The 26,886-nt window shown below is 52.8% G+C and overlaps 1 protein-coding gene across 10 annotated transcripts in view; it reads right to left on the bottom strand.

Annotated features, from left to right (window-relative positions):
* The window catches only part of flncb (filamin C, gamma b (actin binding protein 280)), a 55,304-nt gene that overhangs the window by 16,698 nt on the left and 11,720 nt on the right, over positions 1–26,886 (bottom strand). For 5 of the 10 annotated variants that reach the window (XM_084701692.1, XM_084701693.1, XM_084701687.1 and 2 more), the window contains exons 2-22: positions 21,247–21,495; positions 16,594–16,691; positions 13,819–13,969; positions 13,409–13,527; positions 13,167–13,244; positions 12,863–13,025; positions 12,462–12,662; positions 11,939–12,058; positions 10,082–10,219; positions 9,773–9,899; positions 9,080–9,216; positions 8,410–8,603; positions 7,860–8,117; positions 7,345–7,468; positions 6,699–6,859; positions 6,381–6,471; positions 5,889–6,058; positions 5,408–5,525; positions 4,719–4,981; positions 2,136–2,733; positions 743–916 (exon numbers count right to left, since the gene is read on the bottom strand). In XM_084701692.1, coding sequence (XP_084557818.1) covers positions 743–916; positions 2,136–2,733; positions 4,719–4,981; positions 5,408–5,525; positions 5,889–6,058; positions 6,381–6,471; positions 6,699–6,859; positions 7,345–7,468; positions 7,860–8,117; positions 8,410–8,603; positions 9,080–9,216; positions 9,773–9,899; positions 10,082–10,219; positions 11,939–12,058; positions 12,462–12,662; positions 12,863–13,025; positions 13,167–13,244; positions 13,409–13,527; positions 13,819–13,969; positions 16,594–16,691; positions 21,247–21,495 — 3,732 coding nt within the window. The remainder of the gene's footprint in view (positions 1–742; positions 917–2,135; positions 2,734–4,718; positions 4,982–5,407; positions 5,526–5,888; positions 6,059–6,380; positions 6,472–6,698; positions 6,860–7,344; positions 7,469–7,859; positions 8,118–8,409; positions 8,604–9,079; positions 9,217–9,772; positions 9,900–10,081; positions 10,220–11,938; positions 12,059–12,461; positions 12,663–12,862; positions 13,026–13,166; positions 13,245–13,408; positions 13,528–13,818; positions 13,970–16,593; positions 16,692–21,246; positions 21,496–26,886) is intronic. The other 5 variants (XM_084701695.1, XM_084701690.1, XM_084701696.1 and 2 more) reach the window with 2 other exon arrangements.

The following is a 26,886-nucleotide window of genomic DNA, read 5'->3' as shown; positions in this document are numbered from 1 at the left end:
TCCCCCCTCCCCCCCTCCCCCTCTCCCCCTCCCCCCTCCCCCCCTCCCCCTCCCCCCTCCCCCCCTCTTCCCCCCTCCCCCCCTTCCCCCCTCCCCCTCCCCCCTCTCCCCCTCTCCCCCTCCCCCCCTCCCCCCTCCCCCCTCCCCCCTCCCCCTCCCCCCTCCCCCCCTCTTCCCCCCTCCCCCCTTCCCCCCTCCCCCTCCCCCCTCCCCCCTCTCCCCCTCTCCCCACTCAGTTTGTTGGATCAGGGCTAACTCCCAGTAGCTCAGGGTGGGTGGGACCCTTCGGAGTCTGCTAAAGTCATGAAAGCCACAAACGCCGAGGTCGGCTCTTTCCCTCCCCCTGCCTACGGGGGAGAGAAAACAGTCCTGTTTTATGAAGGCCACAAGGGTTTTTGTTTTTAAATTACGACGTGCCGCACTGGAAAAACATTCATAAAACCAGGGGGAGAGAGAGAGAGAGAGAGACAGCCCTCTCAGTCAGCCTAATTCTCTCTCTGGAGCGCACCGAGCAGCTCAACCAGTCCCAAGCGATCATTCCTCACCCCACCGGCTCTTATTGGCTTGGCTGGGCAGAGCGCCGGCACAACCCAATCTGATATTCCACTCGTAAAAGTCCTCCAATGCTACAAGATCAGATGTTGTTGTCCCGGAAAACAACGGTGCCTGATTTGCTGTGCGCGACGGTGTTTCGTACGGACGAACAAGGGAGGGGGTGACAACACGATGTCCCGGTGCTTACCGTCTTCGTACGCGGTGTACTCCACCCTGTAGGTGCCGTCTCCCTTGTCGGTGACGTAGGTGTCGGTGCTGGCGCCGGAGGGGTTGACCACGCGGGCCTTCACCTGGCTGCCGCCGCTCTTGCACTGGGCGCGGGCGTCCACCGTAAAGTGGGTGGTCACCTCGCGGAGGACCCCTGCGGACACACGGACGCACGGCCCGGTCAGGTGTGTTGGTATGTGTGTTGGGTGGGTCGGGTGGAGCAGGTGTTGTTTGATTGATCCCCGCTGTCTCTCTCTCTCTCTCTCTCTCTCTCTCTCTCTCTCTCTCTCTGTCTCTCTCTCTCTCTCTCTCTCTCTCTCTCTCTCTCTCTCTCTGAGGTGAGTCTAATCAGAATCCACATAAAGCACCACTGTCAACAACTCGTCCGTCTCCGTGGTATCACTCCCACCGGCGGTGAAATCATACCCAATCACTGCCAATCAACAGCCATACAGGCCAATCACATGGCGGCGACAACCTCCTGAAAGCCTGACACGGCCAATCAGGATCAGCCGCTTCTAATCAAAGCCAGACGGGGGCCCGGCCAGGGCAGTCACGTCAGTCAAGCTGCGGTGAGGGCCTGTGGCTAATCGACAGTTTATTTTCCTTCCTCCCCAGACGGAAAGCGAAAGAGTGGGGACGGAGAGAGAGAGAGAGAGAGAGAGAGAGAGAGAGAGCGAGAGAGAGAGAGGGAGAAAAAGAGAGAGATGTGGAGAGAGACAGACACGTAGTGCAAGCCAGGGGAGCGATAAAAGTCTTGACAACAGAGGAATTTGACAAGAGGTTTCTTTGTTAAACAAGCCTTGATCTGAGAGAGAGAGAGAGAGAGAGAGAGAGAGAGAGAGAGAGAGAGAGAGAGAGAGAGGGGGTAGAGGAGGGGAGGCCAAGTGTGGGCCTGATTCTGTTGGTCTGGTTTGGGTCTGTCCGGTCTTGCGTTTGACGGTATGGTTGGCCTAAGCCTAGCGAGGGGTTTAACTAGCAGGGAAAAGAGAGAGGCAGAGAAGAGAGAGAGAGAGAGAGAGAGAGAGAGAGAGAGAGAGAGAGAGAGAGAGAGAAGGTAGGTTCCAGGTTACCATAACACTGAGCCTCCAGAACAGCATGGGCCCTGTAACCTGTGACCTCTCCCCCCTCCACAAGCCTGCCTCTGTCTGTCAGCTCTATTGCATTCGGCACGTTACGAATCAATTACCTCAGAAGAATGTTGTTAATATTAGGAGTCACACCGTTCCCCCGAAAGATGACATCTTACGGTCATTCATGATATTAAAGAACTTCAATTCAGCTCAACAAAACGTTTCAATCCGGTGTGAAAAGCCCCATTCTCCAACAGCTGAGACTGGGGGTTCTGTGGAGATAACCGTGGATGCCCTTACCTCTGGGCTCCACCCCTGGCCCGTACACCTTGACCCCGCTGGTGTCCACAGCCGGGTCCACCTGCAGGCGGGAGGGGAACTTGGGCACGGCGTGGCCTCCGTACTTGATGGTGATGGTGTAGCTTCCGTGGAAGCGGGGTATATACGTGATGGAGTAGGTCCCGTCGCTGTTGTTCTGGACGTGCACCTCCGCCTTGGAGCCGGCGTCCGAGATGATCTCGATGGTGAGCTCCGCCTCGCCGGCCTTGGAGCAGTCCACCACGAAGGAGCCCGCCTCGTCCACCTTGCCCCTCTCCAGCCCCGGCCCGCTGGCCGTCACCTTGCTGGGGTCGAACACCGACTGGACCATGGCCTTGAACGGCGAGCCGGGGATGTGTTGCTCGGCGAACAGGATGTTGATGGCGTACTCGCCGGGCTCGGTGGGCAGGTAGGAGACGGAGCACGAGCCGTCGCCGTTGTCCTGGCACTCGATCTTGGCCTCGCACGGCCCTTCCACGGTCAGGCCCAGCCCGCCCGTGCCGGCGCCCTTGGTGTCGATGGCGAACGGCGCCGGTTTGCCCACCACGCCGCCCTGGAGGCCGGGGCCATAGGCTCGAACCTGGGACACACAGGAGAGACGCAGCAGAGCCACTGTAAACCACTCGTCTTTCAGACAGGCACACTCACAGGACTGTGGGGGTCAGATGGCTGAGCGGTCAGGGAGGCGGGCTATTAATCAGAAGGTCGCCGGTCGATTCCCGGCTGTGCCAAATGACGTTGTGGTCTTGGGCAAAGCACTTCACCCTAGTTCCTCAGGGGAAATGTCCCTATACTTACAGTATGTCGCTCTGGATGAGAGCATCTGCTAAATGACTAAAATTTCAAATGTAAATGTGGTATACATTGGTTTGTATTCTGACGTAACCCGTTTTTTCTATATTTTTTATTAAAGCGCTTTTAAAAACAACTGTGGTTGGAGAGAGCTTGATGAATAGGACGACTACCTGAATGATCCATGATTTAATTGAGACATGACATCTGGTAGACACGTCTAAAGTGTGTGGTCACGGTGCCTCTCTGGTGCTGTAACCTGAACTGTCCACTACCCAGTCTCTCTCTCTCAGCCTATCTCTATCTCTCTACCTCTCTCTTTCCCTCTCTCTCTCTTTCCCTCTCTCTCTCTTTACCGCTCTCTACCTCTCTCTCCCCCGTCTCTCTCGGGATGGTTTTAGACAGTCATTAAACCCAGACAGCTCAGCCCAGTGACTGATGTCTTGCCCCTGTTTGAGGAAGATGTGGAGGGGTGACGCAGAGGAACATCTGGAGAATGGGGGTGGGTGGGTTTGAGGGGGGGGGGGGGGGTCAGGTGGGCTAAGGCCAAAAACTCAAAGTCACACACGGGACAGCAGTGACCTCACCAACTGGGTCATCTCACCGTGTCCAGGAGTAATAATAACTCACACACACATGCTGCACACACACACAGGCACATGGGCTCCCCCCCCCACACACACACATACACACACGCCCTTTATCTCTTTTCGGCTCTATGGTAACGTTTTACATACCGACGCACATATCGCGCACACGCCTCACACGCTCATTCCTCCCATCCTGTCTGCTGAATGAGACTGTTTCTAAAGTGTGGGGCCAAGCCAAACAGGCTCCCAGGTGATCACTGTGATGAGACACTTCATCAAGCGGTAGGAGCAGCCTCTGTTCCTGCTTGGCTCAGGGGGAGGGCATGGAGAAACCATAGAAAGGCCACTACATCTGGTCCAAGGATATGCCTGAACTCTGAGACTGGGGAGAGAGAGAGAGAGAGAGAGAGAGAGAGAGAGAGAGAGAGAGAGAGAGAGAGAGAGAGAGAGAGAGAGAGAGAGTGTGAGATAGAGAGAGAGAGAGAGAGAGAGAGAGAGAGAGAGAGAGAGAGAGAAAGAGAGGGAGAGAGAGAGTGACAGAGAAAGAGTGGAGAGAGAGAGAGAGAGAGAGAGAGAGAGAGAGAGAGAGAGAGAGAGAGAGAGAGAGAGAGAGAGAGAGGGTGGTGGGGATTGAGAGGGAAAAGAAAGAGCGTGAGGGGAAAAGGAGAACCAGAGGGGAGGGAAAAGAGGCAGGTAAAGAGAGAGAGAGAGATAAAGGGGGGAGGGATAGATGGAGTTGGGGAGAGGAGGAGAGAATGCGCGGCGCGCTGGGATTTGAACCAAAGCGTTTCTGACAGGTGTTCAATGGAAACTGGAGGCAATTATGTGTGTATGTCATCACCAGAGGAGGCCGGCCTTCCTCACACTAATGAGAAATGGACGTCCCGACTCGTCAGTTGAACCCCTAGAGCCTCACTGGACCACCAACACAGACGGGACAGCCTAAAACCAGTGAAAACCAGACCCAAACGGCCTCAAACCAGTACAAAGCAGTTCAGAGCAGCCCGAGACTCACACAGGTTGGCCTAGAAGAGACCGGACCCCGTAGAGCGTGAACTAAGACCATGTAACATGAAACGACTGTATTTGCTAGTTAAAGGTTACGAGGGTTTTACTTTGATACAATCATCTGATCTATGACCTCATCGGGTGCATGCATGGGTGTGTTTCAAGCAGGTGGTACCTTGGAGGGGTCAGGGGGCATGACCCCCTCCACTGTGAAGGGGCTCCCAGGCACAGGGTTCCCGTCGTAGCTGACATCCACTTTGTAAGACCCCTCCTCCGGGGGAATGTACTTCACCGTGTGCACCTCATTGGCCGTGCCGGATTCCAGCTTGCAGGGGATTGGCCGGCGAGAGGGGGAGGTGATTTTCACGTCCAGTTTGCCCTGCCCACCAGCGCCACGCGTGTTCACGGTGAACTCCTGATCCTTTCCGACGTCCACTTCTGTGACACACACACGCGATACACACACACACGCACTTAGTAATTGAAATCGTCTGCAGGGCTATCAAAATTAACAGAGGACCTTCAGTCAAAAAATCAACCACATAAAATTGACTAAAAAATTAATACATTCTGTCCTATATCCCAAACCCAGGCAGGGATGAAATACTGCAGGGGAATACCAGCCAAGTCATTTGTTGGCAGTAGTTCCTAACATGAGGGCCAGTTTATATAACATCTTCTAGGAAGTAACTGTCAGCTGACGAAGGCTGAGTATTCTCCACGTCTGTGTGTTCGGGGGAAGATAAATGGCTTAGCGGGTCACGGGGTCAATCTCTTCCATGTGATAAACGGAGGCCTGTCTTCTCGGTGGCTGCCTTCTAAGTGGCAGCCTCTGGGATGCGCTACGTGCCGAAGGGTACTCACTGCTGTTCAACCCTTGAACTTTGACCTTGTTGAGGTCGAGGGGCGGGGCCACGGAGATGTTGAAGGGGCTCTTGGGAATGGGGTCGCCCCCGTGGCAGACGGTGATGGACATGTTTCCCTGGGAAGGGGAAGAGGGAGGGAGGGAGGGAGGGAGGGAGGGAGGGAGGGAGGGAGGGAGGGAGGGAGGGAGGGAGGGAGGGAGGGAGGGAGGGAGGGAGGGAGGGAGGGAGGGAGGGAGGGAGGGAGGGAGGGAGGGAGGGAGGGAGGGAAAAGGGAGGGCAACAGGAGATAGGAAGGGAGAGGGAGTGGGAGGAAGGGAGCATGAGAGAGAGAGACAGAAACACGAGCAAAACGCATTCTCGAACTCCCCACGAGAATGGGGAGTCATCCACTCCCTCATCCAATCCCCCTTCGAGAGCAGACATCTAGACGGACGCCAGCTGGACCCAACTCATCCCACCCCCCCCCGAGGGGAGTCTACCTGTTGCACGGCCGTGTAGCGCACGGTGTAGGAGTAGTCGTGGTTGTCGATAATCTCAAAGTCGCGCACGGCATCCCCTTTGGCCGCGCCGGTGAAGTGCACCTCTGGCTTGGCCTTGCCCGCTCCCTTGGTGTAGATGTTGAAGTGAGTGGGTTTGCCCACCTCCACACCTGAACACAAACAACCACATCAGAAGGACCGTCGATGCTAGCAGCAGTTTCGATGCTAGCAGTTTCGATGCTAGCAGGTCGATGCTAGCAGGTCGATGCCAGCAGATCGATGCCAGCAGGTCGATGCTAGCAGGTCGATGAGACTGCTTACACCCAGATTGCTTTTTCATCCACAAATGCACACCCACACACAAGCATACTCACACTCGACACACACAATGCAAAGCAGCTCCGGAATATTGAGCATGGATTCTAAAACCCATACACCCACACGTGTACCCACACACACACACAGTGCTTCATCTATTGGTTGTCGTCACACCTGTCTTGTTGAGTCCGGGGCCCTCAGCCTTCACCTTGGCTGCATCATGGGAGGGCTCCACCTTGATCCTGAAGGGGCTGATGGGTATTTCCTGCATTGGAGGTCAGAGTTGAAAGGTCAATTTTAATGTAATATTATCCCTGCATCTGATACCCTATTATCAGCAGGCCCGGGTCCAGTACATAACTCAAGCTCCACCAGGGTGTGTTTTATTTAGGTCAGTGAGCATTTTTGCTATTGACCTCCAATGATTTAAATGACCTTGTTGAGACGAATCAAGTGTATCCAAATGTATTTGCTGATTGTGTTTGAGCTCACCTGGTCGGCAAACAGCACCATGATGGTATAGCGCCCAGGGCCTGGGGGCGTGTACTTGACGGTGAACGTGTCGTTGTCATTCTTGATGATGTCAAAGTCGATGTCTGCCTCGGCAGGGCCCACCACGCCCGGGGCACACTTGATCCCAATGCTGACGTCCCCTGGCGGGAGGAGAGGGAGAGGAAGACAAGGAGGAATGGAAGGAAGGAAGGAAGGAAGGAAGGAGGGAGGGAGGGAGGGAGGGAGGGAGGGAGGGAGGGAGGGAGGGAGGGAGGGAGGGAGGGAGGGAGGGAGGGAGGAAGGAAGGAAGGAAGGAAGGAAGGAAGGAAGGAAGGAAGGAAGGAAGGAAGGAAGGAAGGAAGGACGGAAGGAAGGAAGGAAGGAAGGAAGGAAGGAAGGAAGGAAGGAAGGAAGGAAGGAAGGAAGGAAGGAAGGAAGGAAAAATAAAGAAAGAAGGAAGGAAGGAAGGAGTAAGGAAGGAAGGAATGAAGGAAGGAAGGAAGGAAGGAAGGAAGGAAGGAAGGAAGGAAGGAAAGAAGGAGGGAAGGAAGGAATGGAGAAGTATAGAAGGTATATCATTTAGAAATGAACTTATAAAGTTGGTTAAACGCTAGGTGTTGTTTTCATTTCTGTGGGCGTGTCTCACCTTGCCCCGCATCGGTGCAGTCCACTGTGAAGTAGGTGGGCTCGTTGGCTTTTAGCCCCGCCTTCTCAACCCCTGGGCCGTAGACCTTTACATTCTCCGGGTGGCTGCCCTCTCCAATGGTCACCTGACACACACAGAAGCACACACATATCAGAAACATACAAATAAAACAATTTTTCTCAACCTCTAGCTCCCTCCCTCTCCACCCATCCTGCCTCAGTCTTTCACTCCCTCCCTCCCTCTCTCTCACCTTCTCTCCCCGCCTCCCTCCCTTTCTCTCACCCTCCTTCCTCGCCTCCCTCCTCCCTCTCTCTCACTCTCCTTCCCCACCTCCCTCTCTTTCTCTCACCCTCCTTCCCCGCCTCCATCTCTCTCACCCTCCTTCCCCGCCTCCCTCCCTCTCTCTCACCCTCCTTCCCCGCCTCCCTCTCTCTCACCCTCCCTCCCCGCCTCCCTGTCTCTCACCCTCCCTCCCCGCCTCCCTCCCTCTCTCCCACCCTCCCTCCCCCTCTCACCCTGAAGGGACTGTTGGGCACGTTGACCTCGCCCCACGTGATGATGATGGTGTGTTTAATGGGCTTGTTGGGAATGTACACGCAGAAGTAGGTGCTGTCTCCGTTTGCGGTGATCTGGATGTCGATGGGGAAGCCCTCTGCGTCCTGGGCGTAGATCTTCAGCTCTCCCCGGCCCGCGCTGCTGGTGTCGATGGTGAACTCAGCCGGCTTGTTGACGATGCAGCCCGTGGGTTCCAGACCCGGGCCGAAGCACCTCACCTAGGGAACCACACCGGTTGATACTGCACTCGTACGGTACCAATGTGACGTCACGTGGTACCAGGTAACCGTGAGTATTTTATTGTGTTCGAATTGACCTATCATTGATTTTGGGAATTCCAGCCTAAGCCACACAGCTCCAATGGGATTTTTGCATGTAGGATTTGTTTTTTCGTTGGGAATATTCAAATCTGTTCAAATCTGTCTACTGGCATTTTGCAAGTGCAGTGAGATTCTGTTTGGTCAGCGTTTGTGGTGACATATGACAGAGCACCCAGGGGAGTTGGCGTACCTTCTCAGGGAACACGTCGTTGGCTGCGGGGAGGATGTGGGCCATGAAGGGGCTGTCCTTGATGTCCTCGTCATCACAGATGACGTGCACGGCGTAGTCGCCCGGCTCCGTGGGCCAGTAGCGCACGTCACATGACCCGTCGCCCTTGTCATCGCACTCGATCTTGGCCTGCGACGGACCCTCGATGGAGAATCCTACCGGTCGCCGTGGAGACATGGATCACGCATGCGTTCTACAAACTGTGGTTGGCTCTCGAGCGTTTGGGGGAATTTCCTTGTACAGGGCTAATTGAAAGCATCATTTGTTCGAGGCGAATCGTAATTGAAAAGCGCATTAGTGGAGGTCACGGCCTTTCCTCGTCTCCCAGTCAGCTGATCATGACACAGGAAACTCTCGAGCACTGTGCTTGTTTCCGTGACAACTGACCCCAAACATGTGGAATGTAATCTCTGCATCTGCTAATAATTACCAACCCCAACCCTGCAGCCTGTATGTGTGTGTGTCTGTGTGTGTGTGTCTGTGTGTGTGTGTGTCTGTGTGTGTCTATGAGAAGACTTCATAAGAATCTGTGTGTAGGCTGCTTGGAACTGTACCAGTGGAAAGCCCTCAGGACTCTCTGGCCCGCGGACCAACGAGCCGAGGTTCCTGTGTGGGCCGACCAGACACTTACCCAGAGTTCCCACCTCTGTGCCGATGGCCTCCACCACAAAGTCAGCTGACTTGCCCACCATGCCGGTCTCCAAGCCAGGACCCCACGCCCGCACCTTCTGGGACCCGGCGTCCTCACTGACCTGCACCTCAAACGGGCTGCAGCACACACACACACACACACACACATAGTGTGTCAACACACTGCAGACTGAGAGAAACGTCTGTGTGTTGAGTGACGTCAGGGGAGTTTGCTAATGTCAGCGAGCTCTGGCTCTGTGTGGTGTTCTCAGTCCCACACTGTGTCCACCGCTCAAGGATTCCACTAAGTGGACTGAAGAATTCCCCAGGATTGGAATGTGCAGGCGGTATGGAGGAGAACATGTAGTAAATATGCACACTACAGAACAGGAAGCCGTTTATGTATTCATACATATTGTAAATCCTTTGGGAAATGGGTATGTGCTCATATGTAGGATTAAAGGACTACATTTATGTTACATTTAAGTCCAAACAGCAGCAGTATATGGGTAAATATGAGGGTTTACGGCAGGAGTATGTAAATGTAAGGGTATAGCGGTGTGTTTAAAAGGGTATACTGTAGGAGTTTAGCTGTGTGTTTAATGGTATCAAGTAGGAGTAGAGGTGTGTATCCAGGCTACACTGCAGGAGGTGTGTATCCAGGTAAGAGCGGTAGGAGCGATAGAGGGGAGACCTGCGGGGGATGCTGTGCCCTCCCCAGGTGATGCTGATGACGTAGTTGCCGCTCGTGATGGGATAGTAGTCACACTCAAACAGGCCTTCTCCTTCCGCACGGACCGTCACCGGCTCCTCCAAACCCTCTGAGGGGCACACACAGAGGTCAGGGGTCAAACAACGTCAAGGTCAAAAAGTTTGACCGAAGGGCTGGGTCGAATTGTTGATGTCGTCGAATTTGCCCCGTGGGACTCTGGTGAACAAACAAAGCCGTAACCCCATGAACAACGACACACCCTGCAGCTGTGCAGAGCTTGACGATACTCACTCGGACCCTTGACGGTGACCTTCAGCTCTCCGCTGCCGGCCCCCTTGGTGTGGACCTTGAAGTCAGCCACCTCCTTGACCCGGACCCCCTTGGGCTGGAGGCCCCTCCCTGAGGCCCGGCACGTGTTGGGGTTGCAGGCTGGAAGAGGCCGCCCCATGGGGGGGGGAAGGAAGGGGGACAGGGGAGGGAGATGTCAGACAAGAGGACAGACGGGGCTTCGCTCTCTCTCTCTCTCTTTCACACACGCATTCGCCGCCGAGGAGGTTTGGCTTGTTAGTCGCTGGAACGGTGCTACATGAAGAAGCACAATCTGCCCTGACGGCCAGGGAGGAGAAGCGGGAAAGATGGACGTCGGGACAGAGATCAGAAGGCGGGTTATCGCCTCAGAGAAGGGCCGGACGAACGACACAGAGGCTCACGGGGATGAGAGAGAACGAGGGAGAAAAGTCCACCGATTGAACTGAAAATGAAGGCACTTGTTGGGAACCAGCCCACTCTGGCTGTGCAAAGCCTTGTGTGGAGTGGCAGTTAATCAAACAGGTTGTTAGGGAGACTTGACGGTGTTATGTTCATGTTATGGAGTAGCTCAGGGGGGGGCGGGGGGGGGGGGGGATGAAAACAGGTTAAAACAGTGGAGCATGGTGGTCAGAGTTAGTGTCAGAGGATGGATGGGATGGAACGTGGAGCGGTTGCTTTTGTCTGGGGGGGAGGATGACGAGGAGCAGACAGGCAGATGAGGAAGGCCCGAGGGGGAGGGGCGTCAGACTCACACACCGACTGGACGGTCACGCTGACGTTTGCTCTCGTCAAATGAAAGACGGGGGCGGGTCCTTGTTAAGCTGACCAACCACGGTGCTTTGCATTTGACGTCATTGCAGTGATATCAAAAGTGCATCGTCATAAGGTTATTTGGTTTTATTTGTGTTTTTTCTTCAACATTTCTCGTCCGTTAAAAGGTTACACAAGTTGGTAATGTCACTCATTAGTTTTTAAAAATGTTAAGATTGCAAGTCACGCATGTAAGAAGCTTTTTGCATGTTCTTCTAGGAGAATGAAGTATTTTGAAGAGTGCGTGTATTATTGAAAGTGTGTCTGGAAGCCCTAAGGCTCCTGTTTGGAAGTGGTGGATGTAAACACAGGACTGTGTGTGCGGAGAGCGCCTGTAAAGGTGACCGTCCCAGCCAGCCAACCTTGCCTGATGCTTCCTGACGTCCGCAGGTTAGGATGAGTGGGCGTAAGGGAGCTCTCTCTCTCTCGCTCTCTCATTCTCTCTTTAACACACACACACACTCTCTATCCCTCTCATTATCTCTCTCACACGCTGTCTCTCTCTCATTCTCTCTTTAACACACACACAGACACACTCTCTATCTCTCTCATTCTCTCTCTCACACGCTCTCTCTCTCTCGTTCTCTCTTTAACACACACACAGACACACTCTCTATCTCTCTCATTCTCTCTCACACACGCTCTCTCTCTCTCGTTCTCTCTTTAACACACACACACACACTTTCTATCTCTCTCATTCTCTCTCTCACACTATCTCTCTCTCACACACACACTCTCTCTCTTGTCCATACACGCCTTCTTTTCCATTCTCACACCATGTCTCAGTTAATCCTATCAATCGTACTCTCTCTCTTTCTCTCTCTATCTCTCTCTCTCTCCCTAGAGGGTGTGATGATGCCTCCTAGGGCTAAGCGCCAGCACATGCCATGAAGCCGAGGCCCCCCCCCCCCCCGCAGCATCGAGGGGGTGGGGGTGAACTGGAGGTTTCCGGAAGGGGCGAGGGGGGAGGGGGTGGGGGGCAGGCTAGCGTAGGCAGGCTCCAGTTGCACTCCCGCGGCCTGTACTAACTTGGTCGCCTGGGTTTGGGCGGCGTTGGGGGGGGTCTCTTGGTCTTGTCTGTGGGCGGGGTGCGTATGGACTGGGGAACTATCTGCACCGGAGACCCTGGGGGCAGGGCGCTCTGTGGAGCTGGAAACGACACACACACACACGCACGTCTGGGTCAAGCAAACTCCAGCATCCACACCCTCCACACCTTGAAATTCCACCACCACAAGACCATCAGAACCACTTTGAACCCCGAGCACTCTGACGGGTCCAGAGAAGACTGTAAGACCTGTTCTGAACCCCGAGCCAAGGCTGTTGATCAGACCAGACCACAGCAGATGTGCTTCAGTTCAACACCTACAGTACACACTGTTATGGAGATGAGAAACATTTAGTTCTTTGGTTAAAGTCAGTCAGTCTGGGAACTCGAACTTCATTAGAACTCAGGAGGAGGAAGGGGAGGGAAAAAATGGCTGACAGGTGATGTCTGGTTTTGTGTGTGTGTGTGTGTGGGTGTGTGCGGGCGTGACGATGTCACACACACCCTCTGAGATGTGAACGGTGAAAGGGCTTCTGGGTATCTGCTGGCCGGCGAAGGTCACGTAGATGGTGTGGGGCCCTTCCAGCACGGGGCCATAGGTGCAGCGGAAAACACTGTCCCCCTTGTTCTCCAGGATGACCTCCACCGTGTCCCTGCGGCCCTGGGAGTCCACGATGATCACCCCCACATCTCCCGCACCCGCGCCTGGGGACGTGAAAACACAGCTTGAGGTCTTGCAACTCAATTGACTTTCTGAGGAGAGTGTAGAGTAGCAGGCGTACGCTAGCCCTGTTTGGGTGGTGAACGATGCTGAAAATGTTAGCCTAAGCGCTAATTAATTCCTATAAAGAAAAGACGTAACTATATACATGAACGGGGTATTTTGGTATGTGCGTGGATGTTACCGGCTGTGTAGATGTCAAAGTAGGTGGGCTTGTTGGCCACGTTTCCCACAGGCTCCAGCCCTGGTCCTCTGGCCTGGACTTTGTTGGGGTCTCCCATGGCCTTGGACACGTTCACCATGAAGGGGCTCCTGTCGATGTCCTGCCCAGCGAACAGCACCTTTACCTGGGGAGCGCAACCCACACAGAGCCCTGACACACTGCTGGAGAGCGAATGCAACGGACGCCGTGTGCGATTTGCAGGTATTTGCACGTGTGTTTGTGCGCGGCTGTGTGTGTCAGAGCGCGTGTCCTGTTTGCGAGTTACCTTGTGAAGACCCTCTACTTTGGGCAGGTAGAGCACAGAGTAGGTCCTGTTCTTATCGTTGTTGGGGATGACTCTGGCCTGGTCGGTGGAGGGGAACGAGGCAGAGAAGAAAAGAGATTGGTCGAGGTTGGTCATGTGAGTTACGGAAAAAAACCTTTCTCGAGGTGGTCTAGCGGTAGGACAGAAGGACAGCAGGATAGGCTGCAGTTGCGACGGTGTCGGGGCGAGTTCTGGAAGCCCACCTCCTCAGTGTGTCCCTCAGGATCCTCCACGTACACCAGCACCTCCCCCAGCCCGGCCTCCACCGTCTCCACGATGAACTCGGCTGGCTTCAGCACAATGTTACCCCTGGGCTCGATGCCTGGAGGTGGGGGAAGAGGGAGTTTGAACACACCTTTATGGAGCACTTAAGGCTGGACATTATACCATGCTCCATAAAAATAATAAAAGTCATCGTGACCCCCAGAGCACCACAAGGGATCCGAAACAAACACAACCACAAAACACAATTCAAAGACAGTAAAACACAGAGAGGGCGAGAGAAAGAGACCGAGAAAAAGAGAGAGAGAGAGAGAGAGAGAGAGAGAGAGAGAGAGAGAGAGAGAGAGATTAGGGCCTGGTCTATGGGCGTGTCCCTGTGTCTCGGTGTCACCTGGTCCGTAGGCCCGGGCCTTCTTGGGGTGCAGGGTCTTGGAGCGCAGCGGGGCGCCAGGTTTGAGCTTGGCCTTGGGGAACTGGGACAGGTAGGTCATGACCGAGTGCTCATCCACGTTGGGATCCACAATCTCCTCTGGAGCGATCACCTGGGAGGGAGAAGAGGAGGAGGAAGAGGAGGAGGAGGAGGAGAACGCAAAAGACAAGGAAATGAGATCAAAAACAGTATTATAAAAACAGCATTTTTATAACCCCGTTACAACCATCTCTCTTAAATAACTATCCATCATTGGTGGTTTCCTAAAGTAGATTAAAGATGCCCTGTTAACTCAAGTCGCTAAAACCTACATGAAAGAGAGATATTAAGCAGCCATGGCGACTAATAAGAACATATGCTTGAGGAATTTGATCAACTGAAAGACTGAGGAAATGACCCCAGAGAGCCTGGGAGAAAAACCCAGAGCAGCTTGGATGAAATTAGGGACTAATTGTGTTGTGTTCCAAATCACAGTCTGTTTTCTGTCTATGGCTGGGAAATGGGCAGAGAGCAGAGTACAAAAGAGAAATGTCTTTGAGTCCAGTACAATTCCTCTCTATGCTAAAAGGTCACAGTGACCTACAGAATAGGAGTGAAAAAGAGACAGAGCGAGAGAGAGTGAGAAAGAGGAAGAGAGGAATAGATTGAAGGAGAAACAGAGAGAGCAGGGAGAGAGAGATAGAGAGAGAGAGAGAGAGAGAGAGAGAGAGAGAGAGAGAGAGAGAGAGAGAGAGAGAGAGTGAGTGCTGGCAAAGACATGAAAGGACTTTTGTTAAAGAGCTCTCCAGGTAATGGAGCCCTGTCCCTCATTATCTACTGCCAGGGTAATGCCACCTGCTCTTTGTTTCTGCATCTCTCTCTCACACACACATACACACACACACACACACGCACACAGCCACTACTAAACCCACATGATTTACACAGCCAAAGGGGTGTCTTTTTATGAGGAACAAGCTCTGCTATCTACACTAATGCCAAGGTGTGTGCCAATGATAGGGGTTCATTGATCTGCTAACAATTACCTTCCCTCCAGAAGGTACCATTAAACAAAGATCCATCCCCAGAAGTCATCATGAGGAGTTTGTAAACAACCCAAAAGGAGAGGCTACTTTGGCCTGCAACCAAACTCTGTTGTCTACATTGAATTGGATTGAAACTCTAAGCGGAAAAAGCTGTCTTTTCTCTGTCTTTTACAATCTCTCTCTTTTCATTCCTGCTTACTGATCCACCAGGCTGTTAGACAGTATCCTGGGTCGGCTATATTTACATCTGGCTGCAGGACTAGGGGGGCCAGCCTGAAAATAACTCTTACCGGTATTTAGCACAGGTTAGCCACTAAAGCTGCGCTGTCTCTCTCTCTCACATACACACATAGGCAACAGCCTCTTGAGAATAGAACAACACCCATTTCTTCCGAACGCACATGCGGGAAACGTAATCAAAAACACCTGAGAAAACAGCAGAACCTGTCACAGGCCTGACAAGCCTTCTTATTCCTTTCTTTTCTTTTTGTCTCTTGTATATCTCTCTCTCCTCTCTGTCTCTTCCACTCTTTTCCTCCCCAGTTTTCTCTCGCTCCTCCTCTCTGCTAATAGGAAGCAGGCTCCCTTCATTTCAGCTAGCAGGGTGTTTGTGGCTGGCACAAAAAAAACGTCCATTCTCACTAATGGAGGATTCAGCCAATTATCAACTCCATCTTATGAAATTACAAATTTAGCGTTCTAGACGGAGGAAACCACAGCGTGAATGTGTGTACCACACATACTCACACACAAACACAAGCACCGTACTGTTCATGTTTTCCATCTTAAGTTGCGAGTGACAGTAGAGTTACTTGCTGTTTCACATGTTCCGCTGGTTGGGGACGTCCCCTTTGTTAAACCAAGCGTCCCCCTGTGGCAACCTGGGCCAAACTGCAGAGCCTCACCAAGGTCCAGTCCAATAAAGCAGGCCAGAGCGCCTCTACAGCACGGACCCCCTAGGGATCGGCGAACCATAGCCAAGGGGTCCGCAAAATAAGTTCATCATTAAAAAGTGAAAAGATATATTATAATCTACAGATGGGGACCATTTGCACCAATAAAACAAGCATATTGTGTCCATTTAAGAGCACAAAGGGTATGCTGAATAGGTTTTATTAACAATGTTCACCCCTGTAAGAGGTCCCTGGCCCCAAAAAGTTTGAGAACTCTACTGTATCTCCAGGTTAATGCTAACCTTTAGCGTAGCATAGTAATCCCATAGGATCTCTATGGAACCCACAACATATAACCTCCAAACCACCGTGTGACATGTTGAAATAAACCAAGAATGTTCTAGAACAAACCATCCAACAGTCATGTCAACAGGCCCCTTCCAGCCCACTGACAGAATCCCAAATTTAAGTATGATGTTCAGACCACAAAAGACACGCCTCCACATCCGGTTCACCAGCCAGTCACAGCCTGTCATTAGCTGCTCCTCACAACACCTGCACCAGAGGGGGCAGGCCTCTGGAATGCCACCGAGGACACGCCCCCTAGTGTAACCACGGTGAGGTAGTGACAGATCAGCGCGGTCCCACCCTGCTGACTCCATAGACTGTTGGAAGCCACACGGCCACGGTCCATTAGATGTAAACCAGGCGCACCGGGTTTGTAGTTCTGTGGTTGGTTTGTGGCTAGGAGTCTGGTTTAAGTCAACCTGTGTGTATAGGTGTGTGAACATGTGTGTGTGTATTGTGTGTTTGTGTACCTGGGGCACGCCAAGCCAATCGTCAGCCTGCTGCATGGCCTCTCTGGCATTCTCCACAGGCTGGCTAGGGTCCCAGGTCTCCCAGTCAGGACACAAACCTGGAGGACGGAGGGAGAGGAGAAGAGAAACACGATCAACATCGGTAAACACAGCATTAGGTTTAGGGTTAGGGCAACAGCTCCTTGCACTACATCTCGATCATTTTCCCTCTGTCACGTGTAGTGTCAATGAAGACATCGGAACTCCATTCCCCAGAATGCCGTGTCTCCACAAACAGAGGAGCAGTGATTAGATGGTGAACCGGTGGAGGACGACCAGTTGTGTTTCTACTGTGACTACCTACTGTGGTTTGTCTGAGACAACATGGTCATACGCACAACACACAGACACACACACACAGGTAATAATACCTTAAAATAGGATTAGCAGTGTGAGGAGGAGGGGATGTGCTATGACAGTCTAATGAAGACCACTGACAACAAATAGCAGCTGTGTCTATGGCAGATTAGCAGAGAGAAGAAACAGAGACAGATACAGAGAAGGAGAGAGAGAGAGAGAGAGAGAGAGAGAGAGAGAGAGAGAGAGAGAGAGAGAGAGAGAGAGAGAGAGAGAGAGAGGAGTAGTAGAATCCCTGACAGTAATAAAAAGCTGAACAATATGGACAAATTGTGTTTATCTATTATATCCAGTCCCTGGCCAACCCTGATGCCGTCTCTACTGTTATACATGAATCTAAGTTTTTCAATAAATCCCACATTGTGTGACAGTACATGCAATCTACTTCATTATGATCCTTGGCTCCACTCTGGTTTCCTTCTTCATACATTCCTCGCATCTCTATTCCAAAATCATTCGTCATTCCTCGGCACGGGGCGGGCCATGTTGGCTGTTTCTGGCGCTGTTCTAGAATGTTCCCCCCCTGCACGGGGAGGCTTCCTAAAGAAAATGTGCCCCGTGCCAGGAACCATGGGAAAACAGAGGTGCAAGGCAAAGGGATACTAGCAAAACACAAGGGGGTGGAGGTGGGAGAGGGGTGGAGGTGGGAGAGGGGTGGAGGTGGGAGAGGGGGGGAGGTGGGAGAGGGTGGAGGTGGGAGAGGGGGGGAGGTGGGAGAGGGGTGGAGGTGGGAGAGGGGTGGAGGTGGGAGAGGTGGGGGAGGTGGGAGAGGTGGGGGAGGTGGGAGAGGGGTGGAGGTGGGAGAGGTGGGGGAGGTGGGAGAGGTGGGGGAGGTGGGAGAGGCGGGAGAGGCGGGAGAGGAAGGGAAAGAGAGGAAAGGAGGAGAAGTATCATTACCCCTGTTTAAGAAATCATAATTTCCACAACAACGTCGTTACTGACCGTCACCCTGAAGTAAACATACACACACACACAGACACACACAGACACACAGACACATACACACGGACAACCAAGTACACACATGGACACAAAAAAAGAGATTGATATCTTTAATGAGCCCATGGCAGCTTTTTAAACTAACGTGTACCTTTTTAATGTGACTCTGTAGGGCTGAGGTAGGATTTAGTACTCCTTGGAGCGTTAGTGGAGTTAGAGGGGTACATACAGGGCATGTGTGTGCTGTTCTCATCTGGTATAAACACACTGAAGCTCCAGCCATGGACTTGTGCCACTAGTGAACCGAGAATCGCTCACTTCTTCAGACAGCAACCTCATGAATAAAACAAACCAAGAACTTTTCGAGGCCTGTTGCTCTTTGGCACAGTACAGACACACACACACACACGTACACACACAATAAAATGTGTTTGGCAGGAAATGCAGAGTGCGTAGCGAGGCCATGTGTTTCCACTCAGGCCGTCCTCGCTGGGTTCTCTCCTCCAACACTCAGCCCAGCGCTCCGGGAGAGGTCGGCAGTCTGCACCACGCCCCCACACACCCCGCCCTGGCGCACTGCGATTGGCTCTGCCCAGGGGCCTCAGGGTGTCAGGGCCAATTAGAAGCAGGTAGAGCCAAACAGGTCCGAGGGCGGTTGGTGTTGCGTTCAACTGTGGCCGTGTTCAACAGCTAATGGTTGCATACGGTGCAGCTGCATAGCTTGGTTGTTGCTAGGGGACGAATGCTGGAAGAATCTGCGCCGACAGTAGCCCTCAGTGCTGTTTGTGCTATGTACGTGTGTAGAAAGAGATTATGTGTGTGTGTGTGTGTGTGTGTGCGTGTGTGTGTGTGTGTGTGTTTGTGGGCAGACAGAGACAGGGTGGACCAGTGTACAGCCCTGTATGGTCAAGACCCATGTCCACACCCAGCAGCACTGAGCTGTGTAGTGTTAACTTAGAGACTTGTGTATTAACACTCTAAATACTGTCACCTCAAGTGAAGCACACAGATATGGTATGTGTGAACACATACTGTATAAGGACAAAAACATGCATCAGTGTATGCCTACGATAAACACACACACACCAAGCCCGGTATCAAACTTTTCAATTGGCATGAAAAAGAAATGATCCATTGAATTGTGTTCCAGAGCAACTTTTATGTACAACACAGAAACTATTTTAAAAAATCACCTGATTTTTTTTTAACAAGACTGACAAAAAATTGAACCCATGGGGTAGGATTAGGGTAAGGACGATTAGTTAACCCTAACTGTAATCCTAACCCAGCACAAAGAAGCCAGAGAAATGCTACAATTTCAAATGCCAGAGTTATAATTGAGTTATCTGTGGTACAACAAAAGTCTGACAATTGTGCTCCGATATAAGATAAAATCAATACATTTTTCATGGTGTCTATGAGCACAAAAAAGTGTGATACCAGGTTGCACACACACACACACATACACAAACACTCAAACACGCACTCACACCCCCTGTGCAGTCTAAGCGTGGCTGGCTTAGTGAATTGAAGTCTCTCAGTGGGGGAGAATTGAGTCGTTGTGAGTATATTTGTTCCGCCACCTCAGCCTCTCTCCAGCACACTTCTGCACTTCCTTCCAGAGCAAACACACTCTGACACACACACACATACATGTAAACACACACTCATAAGCGTGCGAACCGATGAAAGCGCACAAATGAACCACACCTACACTCCCAGATTGACCCCCGGGCGACCCCCACTTAGAAACCTTAAGAGCAGGAAAAGTAAAAGGCACTCTAACAGGACTAACAAACGCACACACTCTTCCACTCGGTAAACAACCATAAACAAAGACCATCTTAGACACTCCGTTCATTCCTCCATTGGGAAATCAGTCTGGGGCCTACCAGTTACAAGCCAGGCATAGCTGTTGCTGAAGCAGGCCTCAGAACCTGTGTGTGTGGTTGTGTTGATTCAGGCCTGTTTCCATTAACTCAGGGTCACACTGTATTCCCTCTTGACTTCGGAGCCCTACTGAACTCTCTGCAAGCATCCCATTCAAATTAAGAGAGCCTTTCCGGAGAAGCCTGGGGCTAAAGTTATGACACTTCCCCCAGCTGGGTTCACACTATCCGGGGCAGCTGTCGGACAAGTGTCCCGCGGGCCAGGCCCCGATGACCCTGAGGCTTCTATCTTACAGGCAGGGCTTTCTCTTTGTGGTTTGGTGTATGCCGGTGTTCATTTGTCGCCCCCCTCCCCACCAACCTTCTCCTCCCTCTCCTCCCTCTCCTCCCTCTCCTCTCCTCCTCGCTCTGTCTTCCCCCTCGTTCCTGCCTCATCTCTTTGTTTTCTCATTAAGGATAATCTGTGAAGGATTAAGAGCTCTGGTTTTGTGGTCAGAGAGACAGAGGGAGGACACAAGTCCCATTCTCTGCTCCCTCAGCCTGTCTCTCTGATGTGGCCTGACCCGGTCTGATCCAGTTTCATCCAGTCTGATCCGGTATGTTCTGGACAGGGCACTGCATTCAAATGATTGGGTACCTATCTGGTGGACAGGTACGGTTTTGACGCATCTTTGATGTCGGACCTTCGTAGGTTCTCTCACCACCCCCACCACACTCTCTCCCTAACCTTAACCCTAACCCCACCCCCCTTTAACCCACCCTCTCCTCTAGACCAATTTAAGTAGGATATCCTGAGTGATGTAATCTGCTATGGTAGATATCGCCTACATACACACACACACACCTCTCACACCACTTATCACCTTAACCCCACACCCTAACCTGACCAACCAGACGGCCTGCACAGTAAATAAAACAAACATTCCCCTATCGTCCTCAGGCAAGGCAACCAGGAAGTGAGGTAATTCTCACCTTTTCTAATCCCTGACACCTGACCCCTGACCCCAGATGATGGTTATCTGCCAGCAGCGTTGTTTTGCTTCAGGGAGTCTAGCACTAGACTGGACTGAGGTGATGATTTGAACAGCCTCCTTCTGTATTCTGGAGCTGAACAGGGTTCCCGGATCTCACATCAGATTTAGAGAACACACCATGAACCACACGGTCCCCAACGTGGTGCCTGAGAAGCACGTTCTGGATCAGATCCCAGAGGAAGAACTCAGTGGACGATGCTTTCCGTTCGAAAGTCTCAACCTTCTCGCGAAAGACCGAAAACACGGACCAGAACTTTATCCCCGATCCGCGCACAAAACCTTTTCGAAGAACAACCCTTTTCATCTCCGTCATTGTGACGCCCCGTTTGAAACGGCACACAGACTCCCACCGCGCAGGTCATGCGACGGTGCACGGGCTGTGGATCGAGCCTTACCCGGGGCACAGTTGTCCACCAGGGCCCCCAGAGCCTTGCCGTCCCTCCAGTCGCGGTGGAAGTTGTTGATGGGCAGCTGGGGCACCTTGTTCTGGATCCAGCCCAGCAGACGCTGCTTGGGGGTCAGCTTCTTGGCGTCCTCGTCGTCCTCGTCCTCCCACATGGGCATGGAGATGGAGTAGTGGAGGATGAGGGTCCAGATGAGGCCCAGGATCAGCTTCAGGTTCCCGTCCACAATGGCCTTGCTGTCTGGGGGCAGAGGGAAGGAGGGAGGGAGGGGAGGTTAGAGACCGGAGGTCTGGACGGGGTTGAGGGTCGGAAGCCTGAATGGTTGTGGACTCGATGAGGTGGGCTCTGTACAAAGGCATTGTACACTAAGTCGTGGTCGAGCCATTTCATAGAACCTCACACCTCTCGAGGGCCTACATAGATCCAGACAGACACACACACACATTCAGTCAAAACATATTGTGGCTACTGTACACATATGCTTTACTCACATCCACAGGCACACACATACCCCCACACACACACACACACTCGCACACACTGAAGTAGGCCAGCGTAAGGGCTGGAGTGGTGATTTAGAACATGACCAGAGCACTGGGTCTGTTAGCCGTCAGCTCTCCTGGCACAACAACAACGTCAACAACAGCATCTGTGTTTACTCTGCTCTTGCTGCAGTCAGGCCACACACTGATCCCTTCACTAGCCAGGACGTACACATGGAGAAGGGGGGAGCGACACGCCGTCGGAGGGAGGATTAGGGAAGTGGAACCAGCGGTACAGACCGCCGCCAGCCGTGGCTATCGCTAGGTCACTAAACCTGTGTCTTATCGCCACTGTTTGTTTACCTCCTGGCTTCCTGTTGCTCTCCATTTGAGGCACATTCACAGGGGCACAGACTTGCGCACGACACATGCTGTTTGTCTACGTGAACACACGGTGACGTAGTCCTGGGTGCGTTTGCAGGGATACCGTTTCGACGTGTGTTTGGGTGACTGATCCTGACCGGAGCAGGATTGCTTGCGCTGGATGGTGTTATTCAACCCCAGCCCCAGAACGAGGGCAGTTTGTATCAAACGCAGACACCGTTATCCTCCCTGCATTTATACACGAGCACCCCAACTGTAGCTGACTAAACTCAACTATGCTTGACTGCTACTGCTTTAAGCACACAGACACACACACACACACACACACACAGAGGGGACCCCGTTTCCCCTCAAATCTTTAGCCAAACTGCGCAACATGACTCCACACAAGAGACTGCAAGAACTCTCTTCCTCTATCCATCCCTCCCTCCTCTCCCCCTCTTTCTTCCCTCTTCCTCTCCCTCCATCTTCCTCTCTCTTCCTCTCTCCCTCTGTCTTGCTCTCCTTCCCTCGCTTGCTCTCACCCCCTCTCCTCTCCCTCCCCCTCTCTTCCTCTGCCTCTACAGGATATTCCTCTCCCTCCCTTCTCCCAATGTCTACCTCTCCCTCTCCCTTCCTCTCTCCCCTTATTCCTCTCTGCGCCTCTCTTGCTCTCCTCCTCTCTCTCTCCCCCCCCCTCCCCTCTCTTCTCTGAGGTTCCAGGTCTGGTTGATTCCACCCTGTGCGACGGCTACGCTCCTTGACGTTAGCACTCACAACATGTTCTCTCACAAAACCTCCTGTTTTCCTCTGAAGGCCCGTGTAAGGGATATCCTGTTTCTAACACGGCAGGCCCCAGAGACCAGTTCAGGTGCACATTCTCAACAGGCCACAGACAGGCCAAGATAGGTGTGCGTGTGCCGTGTGTGTTTACGGGGGTGTATTGTTGGCTCTGCAAGGTTCGCGAGGTTCGGTGATTATGTGTGCCAAACTATTGGGTAAGCTGAAAAAGTGAGGTGGGGGGGGTCAGGTCATGGGAGGTTGCTAGTTGTTTGGTCTTTGTAAGGGGTTACTGGGAAAGGAGAGGAGGATGAAGGAGAAGACGAGACAGATTGATGTTTGCTAAACGTCCTCCATTTTGGCTCGGTGTACGTGTGTGTGTGCATGCGTGTGCGTGTGTGTGTGTGTGTGGAGGCGGCGGGGGGGTCATGTTTCAGACCCTCATTCAGACGGCAGGGTGCTTGGAGTGTGTCAGCTAACAGGACCCCTGCAGACTCCCTTTTGCTGTGCCTGTTCAAAACACGCCTGAGCTAAAACAGTTCACACACCCACACGTTCCTTCTCTCACGCTTCTCTTTCAGCACTCCTCAGACAGTATATCACACACGCACACACACAGGATAAGAGAGAGCACTTTTGACCCGTGTCCAGCCCAGCATGTGAAAGCTGTATGATCCCAGTCTGGGTGTTAAGGCCTGACACAACCTGGAGACGAGGCAGAGAGTGAGGCAGAGAGTGAGGCAGAGAGTGAGGCAGAGAGTGAGGCAGAGAGTGAGGCAGGGGGTGAGGCAGAGAGTGAGGCAGAGAGTGAGGCAGAGAGTGAGGCAGAGAGTGAGGCAGAGAGTGAGGCAGAGAGTGAGGCAGAGAGTGAAGCAGAGAGTGAGGCAGAGAGTGAGGCAGGGGTGAGGCAGAGAGTGAGGCAGAGAGTGAGGCAGAGAGTGAGGCAGAGAGTGAGGCAGAGAGTGAGGCAGAGAGTGAGGCAGAGAGTGAGGCAGGGGTGAGGCAGAGAGTGAGGCAGAGAGTGAGGCAGAGAGTGAGGCAGAGAGTGAGGCAGAGAGTGAGGCAGAGAGTGAGGCAGGGGTGAGGCAGAGAGTGAGGCAGAGAGTGAGGCAGAGAGTGAGGCAGAGAGTGAGGCAGAGAGCGGCCTGGCTGGCTGGCAACTCAAATTCCGATAGAGTTGCAACATTGTAGTGGTCAGTCCTGTGTGTGTGTGTGTGTGTGTCCGTCTGACAGCAGTGAGTCTGACCATGTCTGTCTGTCTGCGTAGGGGTCAACACTGGCTGTGTTGTGTGTGTTTGTGGGGGCAGTCCCCCCTGTTAGAGAATGAGTGAGTGTGTGTGTGTCCTCGTGCTGTGTAGGTGACCTCAGTGGTGGTGGACAGTATCCAGGCTCCCTGGTTCAGTGGCTCGCTCTGTCAGCCGGCCTGTCACCCTATCAACACTCCACAACCGATTCAAACTTGCGTCGTTTTCTTCAGAACCGGCCCAGTTGCCGAACTGAATCACCCTTTTCCCCTCGGAGTTTAAAGAGCACCAAAACGGTCGACCATGGTTGACCACAGCATTGGCAAAGGCAAAAGACAGAGCGCCACGGGAGAATACAACAAACACTGACTGAAAGAGTTGAGAAGACAGAAAAATGGAGCTCAGAGAGAGAGAAGAGAGAGAGAGAGAGAGAGAGAGAGAGAGAGAGAGAGAGAGAGAGAGAGAGAGAGAGAGAGACAGAGCAAAGACAGAGGGGAGGGAGGGAGGGAGGGAGGGAGGGAGGGAGGGAGGGAGGGAGGGAGGGAGGGAGGGAGGGAGGGAGGGAGGGAGGGAGGGAGGGAGGGAGGGAGGGAGGGAGGGAGGGAGGGAGGGAGGGAGGGAGGGAGGGAGGGAGGGAGGGAGGGAGGGAGGGAGGGAGGGAGGGGCTTGACAGACAGACTAGCGGTGATGAATGAGAGAATTGTAGCAAACTGGGAGACTTGGAGCCAGACTACCAGAGTGAGACGTAAGGCATCCACCTCCCTCTTTCTCTCTCTTTGAAGCCTGTGGCTCTTGTCCAAGCCTAAAAAGACCTCTCCCCTTATTGTTCAGGAGATAAGGACCACTGAACTACAACTCCCAACAATGACCTCAACCATCCTGCACCATGCACCATGCTGTACTGCCCGTCACTCTCCCCCAGCAAAGATAGACACATAGCAAGGAACATTTCACTGGCTCCAATATGGAATCACTAGCTCTGGAATCCCGTTTTAGTTCAGTATTTTCAATCCCTCTTTCAGCCTCACATCCTCACGCCCTTGATCACACCCTCGTCAACCCTCTCTCTCTTTTTTTTCTCTGTTGTCTCTCGCTCTGCTTTTTTCTCTCTCTCTTTTTCTCTGTTGTCTCTCGCTCTCCTTCTCGCTCTCTCTCTTTTTGTCAACATTCAGTCACACAAAGCTCCTGATGTCAGACCTCGTCGCGTTACACATTCTCTCCAGTCGGACTGTGGAGAGGGGAAAAGGTTAGAGGGAGGGGTGTAGCGGAGGGGGGGGGGGGCGTGCGTGCGTCAAGAGACAGTGTGCCCTTTCTACCCAGAAGCCATTGTTTCGACCGAGTCTCGGCTTGTTTGTTTGGTAACCCCGGGCAACCCCCGACATCGGCTGTCGCTCACTGTACAGTAGCCGACGGGGATGGTGCGAAAGTGGTCGAACGCAGTCTGTTCACATTGCTGTGTTCCTATAAGCCCACGGTCGTTGCTATAGGAAGGTGTTTGAGACAAGACAAGCTCCCATTCACTCTTCCCCGCCAATCTCTCTCGCCCGTCCCCTCTCTCTCCCCTCTCTGTTTCTCAGGATGCGCAGTGCAGACCGATCCCGTAAACGGGACGAGCACGCGACCTCTGAACCCAACGCTTTTAAAAGCTCTCTCCAGTCTTTTCCAGTCTTCACTGATAAAAACGGCGGACCCATACCACAGCGACACACACACAAACACGCACGTCAAACCTCCGGCAAACATTAGCCTGGCAGCGTGTGTGGTGCCGTCTCTGTGAGCCAGAACAAACAGCAAACAGCAGAACGTTCCTCTCCTGGGGCGCTCGCAGAGAGAGACGGGACCAGCCTCGGAACCTGGGAAGTCCCTGTGCTAGGAGATGGGATTTCACTTAGTGTTGGCTTGGCGCTAATTATGTTCAAGGTGTCCATCTATCTGTCTCTGTCTCTTTCTCTCGATCGCTCCCAGGCCCAAAGCAGAACTCGGGTTCAAGCAGCCGAACCAAGTTGTCTTTTATAGAGGTGCTTAAACGTTTGGAGGACTGGAAGAATCCATGTACAGAAATGCTTGATTCAAAATGGACACTCATATTGCAAACACACCCCTACACACCTACACACATGGAACAGATGTATATGTGTGTGTGTGTGCGCGCGCGTGTGTGTGGAAAATCCTTCCACGAGGACAGCCCACAGAACAGCTCCTGTTTCCTGTTGACCGGGTTCACTTTCTCCTGGGGAAGGGTTAGCCTGACGCACCGCTCCCCCTCTCTGGTCGCCTGCCACTTCCTGTCTCCACGCTGCTGCTTCCGCTCAAGGCGTTCTTGCAGTGCAGATAACGTCCGAGCGTGTGTGTTCCCGTGTGTGTTCCCGCGCGCGTGTGTGTGGGTGTGTGCACGCTGCGTGCGTTTGTGCACGCGCGTGAACGCTGAAGTAAGCGAGAGCCGAGAGGAAAACTGTGGTTCCGTGATCTTATCTATCCAATGGGAAAGGCCGAGAGGAAGAAAAACGACCGTCGTGGAAGAGTACCGCCCTCGCTCACATTTTCCACAGGATTTCCCAAAGACAACGAAAACATGTCCAAGGAGGTCCCCCTGAGGTACTCATGTACACACACACGCACACACACACACACACACATGCTGACACACTCTTTCATAGTTTGATATATGAATCTGCTGTGAACAGTGACGCAACCATTCCCGTTCAGGATGGTCAATTAAAGGAATGCAAACATGTTCTAGAACAACTCAGTGAACCCTCAGT

Source organism: Hypomesus nipponensis, chromosome 7 (genome assembly GCF_054491055.1).
Source record: "Hypomesus nipponensis isolate SF chromosome 7, ASM5449105v1, whole genome shotgun sequence".
NCBI classification, from domain to species: domain Eukaryota; kingdom Metazoa; phylum Chordata; class Actinopteri; order Osmeriformes; family Osmeridae; genus Hypomesus; species Hypomesus nipponensis.
This window is presented reverse-complemented; position numbering and strand designations above follow the sequence as displayed.